This window comes from Solanum stenotomum, chromosome 12 (assembly GCF_019186545.1).
Source record: "Solanum stenotomum isolate F172 chromosome 12, ASM1918654v1, whole genome shotgun sequence".
Taxonomy (NCBI): Eukaryota; Viridiplantae; Streptophyta; class Magnoliopsida; order Solanales; family Solanaceae; genus Solanum; species Solanum stenotomum.
In genome coordinates, this window is record NC_064293.1 from 26844637 (window position 1) to 26859410 (window position 14774).

General features: G+C 35.5%; 3 protein-coding genes and 1 pseudogene across 3 annotated transcripts; all 4 read left to right on the forward strand.

Annotated features, from left to right (window-relative positions):
* The first annotated feature begins 203 nt into the window (after positions 1-203).
* On the forward strand, positions 204-773 carry LOC125847272 (protein SRG1-like). Its single transcript, XM_049526928.1, has 2 exons — positions 204-461; positions 603-773. Exons 1-2 carry the CDS (start codon positions 204-206, stop codon positions 771-773), a joined length of 429 nt encoding a protein of 142 aa, XP_049382885.1.
* A 774-nt stretch (positions 774-1547) lies between these two features.
* LOC125847773 (protein SRG1-like) lies at positions 1548-3781 on the forward strand (annotated as a pseudogene).
* Positions 3782-4717: 936 nt separating this feature from the next.
* LOC125847769 (protein SRG1-like) lies at positions 4718-6431 on the forward strand. Its single transcript, XM_049527451.1, has 4 exons — positions 4718-4998; positions 5133-5380; positions 5487-5811; positions 6010-6431. The coding sequence occupies exons 1-4, from the start codon at positions 4753-4755 to the stop codon at positions 6271-6273; spliced, it is 1083 nt and encodes a 360-aa protein (XP_049383408.1). The 5' UTR covers positions 4718-4752; the 3' UTR covers positions 6274-6431.
* A 2434-nt stretch (positions 6432-8865) lies between these two features.
* LOC125847273 (protein SRG1-like) lies at positions 8866-10031 on the forward strand. The gene is made up of 2 exons (XM_049526929.1): positions 8866-9189; positions 9861-10031. The coding sequence occupies exons 1-2, from the start codon at positions 8944-8946 to the stop codon at positions 10029-10031; spliced, it is 417 nt and encodes a 138-aa protein (XP_049382886.1). The 5' UTR covers positions 8866-8943.
* The last annotated feature ends 4743 nt before the right edge of the window (positions 10032-14774 follow it).

The following is a 14774-nucleotide window of genomic DNA, read 5'->3' on the forward strand; positions in this document are numbered from 1 at the left end:
ACCGCTACTTCTTTAACAGGTTAATCCGTTTTATCTTGGGAGGAATTAATCTGCAACCTCGGGTACAGTGAGGGGATTAAATTTCTTAAGGAAACACAGTGATTTCTGTGGACTCGGATTAAAAATCATTCTGTCAATTTCATCTTTTTTTCTGTTTTTGTATTTTTGACTAACCTGAATACAGGAGATAACAGAGCTTAAAGATGATTATCATACGACAATTGGGGAAGGCTTTAAGGATGGATGAAAAGGAAATGAGAGATCTATCCAATGATGGTATGCAGCTAATAAGGATGAATTATTATCCTCCTTGTCACGAGCCAGACAAAACCATTGGCGTAAGTCCTCATTCTGATACTGATGCCCTCACCATCCTTCTTCAGCTCAACGAAACTGATGGTCTCCAAGTCCGAAAAGACCATATTTGGGTGCCTATAAAGCCCCTCCCAAATGCTTTCATTGTGAATTAATATTGGCGCTATGATGGAGGTAATTACATATATAATTGAGAGAACTTTCATTTCATTGTTGAGTAATGTAGAGCAAGGTAGCTCATTTTCTAATATCTATATTACTCTACGTTTGCATATGTTTGCGTCCAGATATTGAGCAACGGTGTTTATAGAAGCATTGAGCACAGAGCAGTTGTAAACGCAAAGCAAGAGAGGCTATCTCTTGCAACATTCTATATCTTAACCCTGTCTCTGAATTGGGACCTGCACACAGCCTCATTAGACCAAATAATCCTCCAATTTTCCCAAGATTCCACCTAGGAAAATCTTTGCAGGATTTTTCTGAAAGAAAATAATATGGAAAATCATTTATTGATTGCATGAAGGTTGAGACCAAGGATGACGAATCTTAGGTGCTCTACTATGTACTGGGTTATTAGCTAATCTGTATCCCCTGAAATATTATTTTTTTCAAGTTCCTATACAGTGGCGGCTCTACATCTTTGAAAAAAAAGCAACTGCCTTAGGCCCCAAAATTTGAGGGGCCTCATTTTTAAAAATACAATAGGTTATACATTTTTTTAAAAAAAAAATATCGCGTATAATTTGTAGAAAATATAAATTTTTCATAAAAGAGCAAGGAAGTAATAAAAGTTTGACAAATTATGAGTACTATGTCTCAAGAATGATTAAATAATTGGCTATAATAAACTTCATAAAAAATATATATTTTAATTTAAGGCCTGCATTCGAATTTTGCTTTAGGCCACCAATTTATTAGAGCCGCCCCTGTTCCTATATTTGATTACTACACCTATAAGCCTGTAATAAAGAAGAAAAATTATAAACTCTCTATTTTTATGGTGTTTGAGATAATCGCACAGTTTTTGTTGACTTCTCTCACTTCACCCTTATTGTTATTTAATCAATTAAAAATGTATTTTTTTTAAAAAAAATAGTGTATTTATATTAATAAATTCATTAAATATTAAAGTTAGTATTCAGTTATTATCACTTAAAATGATGTTATAAAATTCAAAATCCATAAATTTAAAATTCTAGCTTTTGTATCTACCTAATTGTGAAGATGGGGAGAGAGTCAATGGTCAAATAGAGTTGCGGAACTGCTACGGCGGCCAATCATGTAAATCTCTAAACCAAAATTAATACTAATTAGCAATAAGAGCGAATGGAATCAACACCCGCAAAAGTGAACTTTGGAAAATCTCTGTTAGTTCCAAGTGTTCAAGAGCTTGCCAAACAACACCTAACCAATATTCCGGCCAGGTATGTCCGTCCAGAACAAGACTCTCCGGTCATATCAGCCGGAGCGTCGGTTCCAGTTATCGATCTACAAAAGTTGATTTCAGGGGATTCCATGGATTCTGAGCTACAAAAGCTTCACTCTGCTTGCCAACAATGGGGTTTCCTCCAGGTTTCATTTTCTTCATAATTCTATGAGATTAATTATTCCGGTGTGTTTGGTAACAAAATTATAATCTTTTGCATGGAAAATGCTCCTATCTAGAATGGTCATTTAATTAATTAATCATCAAATTCACGTCGAATAATATCTATCCGAAATATAATTGAGTGACTTTTTGAGACAAATAACTATTAGTTGACTGACTGTTTGAGAAATTAACTCGCATATTGTTGAATGTTTAGATTATAAACCATGGAGTGACACCTTCATTGTTGGAGGAGTTCAAGAGAGAGGTTGTAGAATTGTTTGGACTTCCAATGGAAGAAAAGAAGAAACTATGGCAACAGGAAGACAGTTTTGAAGGTTTTGGGAATGCATTCGTTGTATCGGAGGAGCAGAAGCTTGATTGGTGTGACATGTTTGGCATAATAACTCTTCCTCCTCGTATCCGCAAAGTGGACTTGTTTCAGAAGTTGCCCTCAAAGATCAGGTGCCAATCTCCCGGAACATACATGGTTACATAAACATTATTCTATTCCAGAGTTCATTGCTTAAACAACCACGGAACTACTGGAAACAAGTGAACAAAGTTACTTTTCTTTCTTTCGTATGAAAAAAGTCAAGAAAACCGACTTTGTTCTGCTATTTTCGGCAAGATGGATTTCTTTTTCCCATAAAAACACTGTGAGCAAGGGTAAACCATCACATAATGTGAGAGTGGTGTTAGACGTCTCAGAGTGGTAGTAAATTTACTTTTAATATGTATAATTGTGTAATAGATAGCTAGATTAGTTTAAGTGTGAAGACGACTTTTCAGAACTACTTTACGGTGCATTTAATGTCTTTTCTCTTCTCCCTGAGGTACAATTTACAAGACAATAAGTGAGCTCTTATGGTTGATAATTTATAACCACAAAATGAGGGGGACTAATAATGAAGAACCATGATATTCTTTGAGATCAATTACCAGACTTGTTACTATATTTTTTGTTAAAACTTGTTTTTCACATAAATGTTTGGATAATTTTGAAATGCAGGGGCATCATGGAAGCATACTCCAAAGAAATCAAAAGCCTAGCTACGATCATCGTATGTCAATTGGCAAAGGCTTTAAGGATGGATGACAAAGAAATGCGAGATTTATTCAATGATGGTATGCAGTCAATGAGGATGAATTATTATCCGCCTTGCCCTGAGCCAGACAGGGCCATTGGCTTTTGCCCTCATTCTGATGCTGATGCCCTCACCATCCTTTTCCAGCTAAATGAAACTGACGGTCTCCAAGTCCGAAAAGACAGCATTTGGGTGCCTATACAGCCCCTTCCAAATGCTTTGATTGTGAATATTGGCGATATGATGGAGGTAAATTACAATTTTTGTTTGGTTTTATTCACCGTCTCATCATGTTGTGTGTACGTAAATGTGTTATATTTGACTTTGGCAGATAGTAAGCAATGGATTTATAAGAGCATTGAACACAGAGCAATTGTAAACTCAAACAAAGAAAGGCTCTCTGTTGCAACATTCTCTATCTTCAACCTTGATTCCGAATTAGGACCTGCACACAGCCTCATTGGACCGAATAATCCTCCAATTTTCCGAAGAGTTGTCGTGCAAAAATATTTACAGGATTATTTTGCACGAAAACTTGACGGAAAATCATACCTGGATGTCATGAAGTTAGAGGCGGGTAATGGAAAATCCTAGGTAGCATTTGATATATAAGTTACTCTTGCCGTTGAAATTTGGAGTTCCCCTGTTTGATTACTATAAATAAGAGGAATATACTACTCTTCATCAATTTCATTGTATGTGACGGTTTTTTATTTATTATGGAGTTAGCTAGCTAACCTCTAATTAATATTTCAACTTCTATGTGGGAACAGAATAATTAGTGTTTGAAAATGCCCACGAACTACTTTTGCTAATAGTTAATTTCATATTAGCTAACTATTTTTAAATTAATGAAAAATATAAAAATTAAATAATTAGACTACAATAATAAATATTTATGAAAAATATTATATGTCACAAGTTTATTTTTGTGCTTCTAGTATGGTGTACTCATCCAAGTTCTTCAGGATGCTAATGATGTGAACTCGGAAGTTTCTGAGAGGTAAACCAGAAGGTTTAGGAGTTGAGTTCATTAAGTTTTAACAATTGAATCGCGTAGAATAAAATAATTAGAGAGCAGATTTTTAATTTGAAATAAAACTATATTAAAGTAGACATCACATAAGATGATAAAAGGGAACCTGAGATATAATATGTGCAGAAAGTTGGGCGATAAGGATAAATATATATAAAACGGAAACTAAGTAATACCTAAATTGAAACAGAATTAGATGTTGATTTTTGATAATTTCAGCGTTGCAGCATGTTTAATTGTGAAGATGGCGACAGAGTCAACAGTCAAATAGAGTTGCTGAACAGCTCCGGCGGCTATGTAAATCTGGTACCGGACGATTATACAATGACAAAATGTATCTATCGTCACATTTATAAAAATTAAAAATTTCCACTACTATATACAACTTCCTCCTTCCCATTTCATTTCATGTGAGGTAGTTTGACTCGGCACATAATTTAAAAAAGAAAGGAAAACTTTTAAAATCTGTGATCCAAAATAAATAATAGAAATTTGTGTGACTGTAAATCATTTCATTAAGGATAAAATATACATTTTATGGTTAAATTGTTAGTTAATATAAAAATGTGTAATTCTTTTTGAGACTGACTAAAAAGAAAAATAAGTCACATAAACTGAGACAGAGGAAGTATATGATTTTGGAAGACATTGATTAAATCCATACCCAAATTAAGAGTAATTTTTTCAAGTATGCAATAAGTGCTGTGGGTGTGACACAAGAGCAAATGGAGTCAACGCCGGGAAAATTGAACTTTGGAAATTCTCTGTTAGTACCAAGTGTTCAAGAGCTTGCCAAACAGTACCTAACCAATATTCCGGACAGGTATGTCCGCCCACAACAAGAATCTCCGGTCATATCTTCGGGAGTGTCGGTTCCAGTTATCGATCTTCAAAAGTTGATTTCAGGGGATTCCATGGATTCTGAGCTGCAAAAGCTTCACTCTGCTTGCCAACAATGGGGTTTCCTACAGGTTTCATTTTCTTCGTAATTTTGTTTAATAATTCCGGTGTGTTTGTTACAAATTCATTTTATTTGCATTGAAAATGACTTTTATTTAGTTGAATGACTGTTTGAGAAATTAACTAACATATTGTTTAATGTTAGGTTATAAACCATGGAGTGACACCTTCGTTATTGGAGGAGTTCAAGAGAGAGGTTACTGAATTGTTCAAACTTCCCATGGAAGAAAAGAAGAAACTATGGCAACAGAAAGGCAGCTTTGAAGGTTTCGGGCATATGTTTGTTGTATCGGAGGAGCAGAAGCTTGATTGGAGTGACATGTTTGGCATAATAACTCTTCCTCCTCATATCCGCAAAGTGGACTTGTTTCAGAAGTTGCCCTCGAAGCTCAGGTGCCCATCTTCTTACTCTCTCTCAGGACATACTTACTCAACCCCCTTACTTGTCTTTCTTTTGTATCAGAAAAGTCAAGAAATTGATGGGGTGTTTGAAATGCAGGGACATCATGGAAGCATACTCAAAAGAAATCAAGAACCTATCAATGATCATCGTATGTCAATTGGCCAAGGCTTTAAGGATGAATGAAAAAGAAATGCGAGATCTATTCAGTGATGGTATGCAGTCAATGAGGATGAATTATTATCCGCCTTGTCCTGAGCCAGACAGGGCAATTGGCTTAAGCCCTCATTCTGATGCGGATGCCCTCACCATCCTCTTCCAGCTCAATGAAACTGAAGGTCTCCAAGTCAGAAAAGACGATATTTGGGTGCCTATAAATCCCCTCCCAAATGCTTTGATTGTCAATATTGGCGATATGATGGAGGTAAATAACAATTTTTTACTGAGTAATTTATTTATCTAAAGGGTTGAGAAATAGTGATAATTGTAGTTTTTGCGTGCAAGTTATTGATTTAGTTTGGTTTTGATTCACAGTATCACGCATCATGGTTTGCGTATTTAACACTTCTGAATTTTCATGAAAGTACTTAATTGAGAAAAAATGTGTTATTTGACTTGGCAGATAGTGAGCAATGGTGTCTATAGAAGCATTGAGCATAGAGCAACTGTAAACTCAAATGAAGAACGGCTCTCTGTTGCGACATTCTATAACATCAACCTTGAATCCGAGTTAGGACCTGCACACAGCCTCATTGGACCACATAATCCTCCCATTTTCCGAAGAGTTTCTGTGCACAAATATTTACAGGACTTTTTTGCACGAAAAATTGATGGAAAATCGTACCTTGATTTCATGAAGGTCGAGGCAAGGGATGATGAATCATAGGTAGCATTTGATATAAGTTACTCTTGCCGTTGTAATTTCGAGTTCCCCTGTTTGATTACTATAAATAAGAAGAATAGAGTACTCTTCATTTCATTGTATATAACGGTTTTCTATTTGTTAGATGTATCGACGTGAAAGGAAATATTACTATGTGGGTTACTTTAGACACTATATTTTTGGGTTGCACCTCTCGCCCTGGGAAATTTTCATGAATTTTTTTTTAGGGAAAATTACACAAACTATCCCATAAAAGTTGCAGTGAAGCCGGATCGTACCAAAAATAAATTTATTTTTAGAAAATGATAGATTAAAATTTTTTTTTTCTTAGTATAAGCATAATGAAAAACAATCCTATATTAACATGGATGAGCTTTTTTCACGAAGAAAGTTTTGCGCCCAAATGTTTGTATATCAATCGGGAAAGAAGGTGGTTCTTCCTTCCTATCCCATGAGCAAAAATTGTGGATACAAAGAAATCTTTTTTTCTTCTTTTTATTTGGCTAATTTATTTGCTACTAATTATCTTACCGTCTTACTTATGCACGTAATACGAATAACATTACGCCACGTTCTAATATTTCTGGCTAGCTAGCTAACTTCTATGTGGAACAGAATAATTAGTGTTTGAAAATGCCACGATCTAATAAGGTATAGTAATTGCAGGATAAAATGTCAGGTTTAGACCTTCGAATGCAAGATCAAATACTCTAAAGCAAAAAATTAGAATTAACAAAACAAAAAGCCTCCACTTGTTCCAGGGAAAACACATCAAAGTAATTCGAAGAGTATAATAAATTCAAAAATAAGTGATATGGTTAAACTACAGAATAAAGAATGAAATCAGTGCTATCAGTCCCAATTTTAGCAACAAAACCCCCAAATCGAACACCGAACACATTTTCACCGCCGAAGGCGCCAATCTGGTGGTTCTTCCTGCCATCACCGCCGAAGAATTGGAGGTTGTGGTGGTGACCTTCATCGTGCTTGCGGGGAGGATGATAGTACAGACGGGAAGTTTGAGGACAGTGAGAAGTGAATCTGGCCACCATTCTCACTCCAGTATCCAATAGCTTCACATACTTAATCATATTATTTATGATTTCTTAAGCACAGTGCAAAATGGAAAATGATCCACTAATATGAGACGGAAGAAATAACTAATTTAAATAGTAGTTAACTATTTTTAAAATTAATAAAAATATAAAAATAAAATAATAAAAACTATATAATAGTGAATAAGTAAGAAAAATACTAAAAGTCACAAGTTTATTTCAGGCATAATACATAAATAATATGCCCTTTGACTTGGTCTCATTTCGCAATTTCGCCCTCCAACTTTGGATGTGCACAAGTAAACACTTAAATTTGTATAAAGTTAAATAAGTAGACACAGAGTCCTATGTGGCATAATACACATATGACACCACGTACGATGCAAATTGTCATGTAAGATGCCACATTGAACGTGTGTATCTATTTGTTCAATTTAAGTGTCTCCTTGTGCACACCAAAAGTTTGAAGGCATAGGTATAAAATGAGACTAAGTTAAATGTCATGTTCACATACTATGCTTTTTTTAATGTGCTTCTAGTATGATGTACTATTTAATAGGCGTCCCTATTTTATGGATGCCCCCTAACATGGTTGACATGTCTCTTTTTGTTCTTCAGAGGTCACCTTCTCATGTTAAAAATCAAACATTAACAAACATTGGTTAATAAATATTTGATACTAATAGCATTCAAGGATGAGCTTGTTTCACTCTTAATTAGAGATTTNGCATAATACATAAATAATATGCCCTTTGACTTGGTCTCATTTCGCAATTTCGCCCTCCAACTTTGGATGTGCACAAGTAAACACTTAAATTTGTATAAAGTTAAATAAGTAGACACAGAGTCCTATGTGGCATAATACACATATGACACCACGTACGATGCAAATTGTCATGTAAGATGCCACATTGAACGTGTGTGTCTATTTGTTCAATTCAAGTGTCTCCTTGTGCACATCCACAGTTTGAAGACATAGATATAAAATGAGACTAAGTTAAATGTCATGTTCATGTACTATGCTTTTTTTAATGTGCTTCTATTATGATGTACTATTTAATAGGCGTCCCTATTTTATGGATGCCCCCTAACATGGTTGACATGTCTCTTTTTGTTCTTCAGAGGTCACCTTCTCATGTTAAAAATCAAACATTAACAAACATTGGTTAGTAAATATTTGATACTAATAGCATTCGAGGATGAGCTTGTTTCACTCTTAATTAGAGATTTCAATTTCGAGGTTTGAGTAAGGAAAAATTCTTGCCAGGAAGCATTTCCTTTTGAATGGTGTCCTACGCAGTGCAAATCGAATCTAAATTAATCGGACTTCAATACAAGTATCAAACATCATTTCACACTTTGTTTTTGCAAGTTGTTTAGAATAAATTACATAAATAAGACTAAGGTAATCTTATTTTAAGAACATTTGGTATTGTAAAATGACAAATAAGTTGGGACAATGTCATACATAAATTGAAACAAAATTAAGTGTGGATTTTTTTTATAGTTTCAGCCTTGCTGCACCTACATCTGAATTTCGAATGCCCTAAATTTTGGAAGAAATTAATTAAACCCAAACCCGAATTAATAGAAGTTTTCAAGTTTGCAACAATAGCCAATGGAGTCAACACCGGCAAAATTGAACCTTGGTAAATCACTGTTAGTTCCAAGTGTTCAAGAGCTTGCCGAACAGCACCTAACCAATATTCCGGACAGGTATCTCCGCCCCGAGCAAGAAACTCCGGTCATTTCCGCCGGAGCGGAGGTTCCAGTTATCGATCTTCAAAAGTTGATTTCAGGTGATTCCATGGATTCTGAGCTGCAAAAGCTTCACTCGGCTTGCCAACAATGGGGTTTCCTACAGGTTTCGTTTTCTTCATAATTTTGTTTAATTGTAATGGTGTGTTTGGTAAGAATAAATTTTATTTGCAAAGCTTCAAAAGCACTCCTATAGTTTATGTTTTTCTCTCACTAACGTGAGTTTCCTACTTTAACTATCAACAAATGTTTATTGAAATACAATTCATCTATCAATGGTTCCTTTTTTCCTACCTGAATGATGATAATATTTCAAGTTGGAAAAAAAAACAATTGATAGTTAATATGTATTTTGATAAATGGTTGATAATAGTTGAGACAAATAGGATAATTGGTACAAAACTCAAAAAATCAGGTTACTTTAGGTGTGTTTTTGACAGTTTACTTTTAAAAAAGTAAGCAATTTTTAGAAATTTTGGCCAAACATACTCAATTTCTTAACGTACTTTTCATCTTATCTAGTTCAAATTAAACATATAAGACATGTTAAAACTTATTTTCAGCTTTCCTTCCCCCCCAAACAAAAGTGTTCAAATTTGAACTTCTCAAGGATAAACCGTAGTATCAGAATAATAGAGTCTAAAATGCATAATCCTTCTCATTTATTGGTCATATGACGATTAGTTTAGAAAAATGACTTTTTGTTTTCTGGTAGAGTGCCTAGATTTGTAATTTTTAAAAGGTTGATGAATTTTCTGGCATATTGTTGATTGTCAGGTTATAAACCATGGAGTGACACCTTCGTTACTGGAGGACTTCAAGAGAGAGGTTATTGAATTGTTCAGTCTTCCAATGGAAGAAAAGAAGAAACTATGGAAACAGGAAGACAACTTGGAAGGTTTCGGGCATGCATTCGTTGTCTCAGAGGAGCAAAAGATTGATTTGTAATGACCCTCTTGTTCATTTCTGTGTCTTGCCTTCTGTCTGTCGTTTAGAGCGTTCCTGTAGCGACCCCAAGTCATTTATGACTTGCTAGGACTGACAGTTCGGTCACCTGGTCGTTCGTTTGGTCTTGATGCGAGTTTTTGTGTTTTGGAGCTTATGAACCTTGAACGATCATTTTCGATCAAAAGTTCAAGAAGATGACATCGGAATCCAATTCTGACGATTCTATCAGCTCCGGAAGGGTCATTTTAGGCTAGTGACATGGTCGTCATGACTCCCGAGGTTTTCAGTGTGAGTCGGTGCGATTAGGCGTTTTAACTTTAAGTTTAAGCCTAAGTTTGACTATGGTCAACATTCTGAGTAAACGCGCTCGGATGAGAATTTTGTCAACGTGGTTAGCTCCGGAATGTCGAGTTTGGTCTAGATTGACCCTTCTTTTGTGTCTGAAGGTTTTCGATATCTTTCCGAGCTCTTTTGTGGGTTTTGACTTAAAATGACTTTTGGAAGTGGAACCCACTTTTTATATAAATGACCTCTGATGGAAATTTCGACTGCGCCGTTGAGTCTGGAATGCCAAATTTGGTATGGTTGCATATCTCGTTTGCGTACACGGGGTTCCGAACGAGATCAGAGCACCCCGTCGGAGTTTCTAATTTTGGAAAAAAACAAGTTGCAGAAATATCTGCTATTTATTACAGAAAAATCAGCCAACTTTCCCAAACTTCAAGCCCTCATAACTCTCTCATCTCTCAACCGATTTGGGCGATTCAAAAGGCAAAGTTGTGAGATTTTTCGAGGACAACGTGTTGGTGAGCTCGGATAGTGATTTAGAGTCACCCGTTTGAGGTAATTTTCGAAAAATATCTGCTACCGCATCCTTTTTGTGAGCTTAATTTTGGAAATTTTTGAGACTTGTTTTCTCAGCCATTTTAGGTCCGATTTCAGTGATTTTTGAGGCTATCTTGAGTGGTTTTTCGAGGAGAACATTGTGGTGTTGTCAGAGTTTACTGTAGACCGCCCATTTTTGGTAAATATGCTGATTTAGTTGCTGTCCTATTCCTTTAGTTCTTCAGGAAAATTTGGGTTTTTGTTGTATGTTGGTATTATGTTGTTTCTGAGCCCCGACTTGTGTCCCATCATGGAACACAAGTTCGGGGAGCTGTTAAGAACCTACTTTTGGGGTTAATTTCAGAATTTCCAGCGCGGGTCCCACGATTCTCGTTTTGACTCCAAAATTGACCCGTCTCCGTTTGTTGTGATTTTGGTGTCTAAATGACGGTAATAATGTTGTGATTCTATTTTTGATAGCGGGGCAGCGTTTCGAGGACGTTCGAAAAGGGAAAGCTCCGGAGAAGTGATTTTGGAGCGCGTGTGATTGGCCTACAAGTAGGCTACGATTTCCCTCTATTAGATTGAGCTTGAGAATGTGAATGCCTGTTGATTAGTTGGGATTTGGGTTGGGTAGTTATTGAATCCTGCATAGGTGTTAAGAAATCATGTTTTCGGCCTATTTCGGGAATTATCGGGTAACTGTGAGCATGTTTTGTGTTATTAATGGATCCTCCTCGCTATGTGGGGTGCTTGCATGCTTAATTCTTGTCTATTTGAAGCATTTGGGCCTTAGTTTAGGTTTGACTAGGGCTTGCCTTAGAAATACATGATTTGGATCCGATAGGCCTTAGTTTTGCCCCGACGCCGCTCGACCGACTTAGATCCCTGTAGATTGGTGTAGCAGACTTGAATCTGATAGATTGGGCCTTAGCTAGGCGATACGCTTGCTTCGACTTTAGTTATCCTTATTTTTCCAGATGTTACGGCTTCACGAGTTACGTCGGCGACACTAATTCTACTTCGCGATTTGAATTTGATTTTCGATTTGGTTCCAAGGACTTACATTGATTGGCTAAGTATGGACGGCGTTCCATGAACATTTATGAGTGTGGATCGATTAGGACTCTTTCAGCAGCTATATTGGCACCTTTATAGAGCATTTGGTTTAAGGTCCGGCCTCTATTGCCCAGATACTTATATAGAGCATCCGGTTAGAGTTCCGGCCTCTATTGCTCAAATACCTATACAGAGCATCCGGTTAGAGTTCCGGCCTCATATACTTGATACTTGTGATTAGTTACTTAGGTACTTCTGGTGAGCATCCGGTTCGAGGTCCGGCCTCCGTATTGTCAGATTCTACTAATCAGGGTTGAGGTTCTAGTTCGATGTTCTTCGTTCTTGGGTTCTTATATGCAATTCTCTTTAGTTATAGTTATTTTGTGTACTCGTCGGGTTTATGGGGGTCCGTTCGGGTTTTTATTTAACTTGCGCACGAGTGTACCTTCTGGGCTTATGGGGGTACAGTTAGGTGTAGTTAGCTTATAGATTACTTTAGTTAGTTCTTTCTACACTCGTGTGCATTCCATTGTTACTTAGATTTCCGCTCTTGACCATCGGTTTGTATTATTCCTTCTTTTCATATTGCCTTTACTTTTCAAGTTCAGTCGGCCTATGATGCCTACTGGGTACCTGTTGTTTTGGTACTCATGCTACGCTCTACATCTATTTCGTGATGCAGGTCCGGGCACTAGTAGCTAGCGTTGATCGAGCTTGGAGCAGACTGATCCGGAGACGGGAGTGAACACACGACGTTTTGTACTATTTCAGTCTCCGTCTGTATATATAGACTTGTCTTTTACCTTTCGAGACAGTCCAGTCTCTGTTGTCCACTTTTGGGACTTGTACTCATTTTGTTAGTAGTTTTGTACTAGTGACTTCCAGGTTCTAGGAGGGATCTTTATTTGTATTTATGTTTTGGTTTGGTTCCGCCTGTGTATATTGTTATTTGCCTACTCTTGTTTAGTTTCTACCCTCAGACCCATTACTTGTTGTTCCGGGTTACGGGTTGGCTTACCTGCTGGTGGGTTATAGTAGGTCCCATCATGATTTGAGAAATCGAGTCGTGACATATTCTAATAAGATTCTCTATTGTTGAAAATATCAATTACATATTGTGGACGTAAAATGTGTTACTATTTGACTTGGCAGATAGTGAGCAATGGTGTGTATAGGAGCATTGAGCACAGAGCAATTGTAAACTCAAACAAAGAGAGGCTCTCTGTTGCAACATTCTGTGCGTTCAACCTTGAATCCGAATTTGGACCTGCACACAACCTCATTGGACCACATAATCCTCCCATTTTCCGAAAAGTTCCCATGCACAAATATTTACAGGACTTTTTTACACGAAAACTTGACGTTAAGTCATACCTTGATTCCATGAAGGTAGAGGCAAATGATGATGAATCCTAGGTAACATTTGATGTAGTATAAGTTGGTTACTCTTGCTGTTGTAATTTGGTGTTCCCCTGTTTGATTACTATAAAGAATAAAAATACTGTACTCTTCATTTCATCAAATGTGACTGTTTTGTTATTGAGAATATAAATTGTTCTTTTGTTGTTGTATTATATTGGTATAAACGAATTTATGATTACTTTTAAGGGACTTTTTTTATAGTATAACATTTATTCATCAAACACGTACCAACTATTGGATATAGATAAATAAAAAACCTCTTAGGTAGAGTATATAACGTATTTTTATTTAGACATCTTAATTGAAGTTGTTACTTACTTAGCAAATAAATCATGCTTAAAAATGTACAACAACTAACACTACAAATGATTATGGGGGAGAATCTTCTCAAACATTTTATGGAAACCGATAAAAGGAAGAATATTAAGACAATATTTGAACAACATTAATGTTAAAACATAGGTTAGTACAAATTTGAATAAAAAGTATTTTTTACTATTTTACCTTATTTTCCAATAAATTGCACTTTATTTGAAAGGATAAAAAGGCTTTTAAACAATGTGAAATTAAATAATAACATCCTCAGTAAATAGTTTGATTAAAAAATGTCCCTATTATTACTTTGGGGGTCAAAAATGGTAAATATATTATTTTTCCCTTTTTCAAACACATTCTTTTCTTAATACCATTATTGTAATTTATTATTATTTTTCATATTTATAAACTCATAGTTCATCATTAATTTTCATTTAGATAATGATAAAAAATATCCTAATAAAATAAAAAATATTTTTATCTTTATATTTTTCGAATTGATAAATAATAACATTAGCTAATAGAATCTGATTTTAAAGTTAAAATGTGTTGAATAACCATAAATCATGTTCTTGTGAATTTGTGATGTATGCTAATGAGAAAGTCCCAACCGTTTATAAAAATAAATTTTATTACTCACTTCTACAACCATTTCATTGGTTTTTCAGTCGTTTTCTTTTTTCTTTTTTATTGTTTTTAAAATTTTTCTTTCTCAAATAAGTTAAGGGAAAAGGCTCAAATATGCCATCGAACTTTCAGAAAAGGCTCATTTATGCCATCCGTTAAAAGTTTGGCTCATCTATGCCATTATCGTTTAAGAAAATGCTCATTCATGCCATTATTTTTTAACGGTGGTTTTGCAAAACCATTTTTTACACGTGGCCAATTATAATTCGGCCACGTCATTATTTTTTTTATAATAAAAAATCAAAATTCTGAACAAACATTTTTTGCAAAACCATTTTTTACACGTGGCCAATTATAATTCGGCCACGTCATTATTTTTTTTATAATAAAAAATCAAAATTCTGAAAAAAATAATGACATGGCCGAATTATAATTGGTCACGTGTAAAAAATGGTTTTGCAAAACCACCGTTAAAAAATAATGGCATGAATGAGC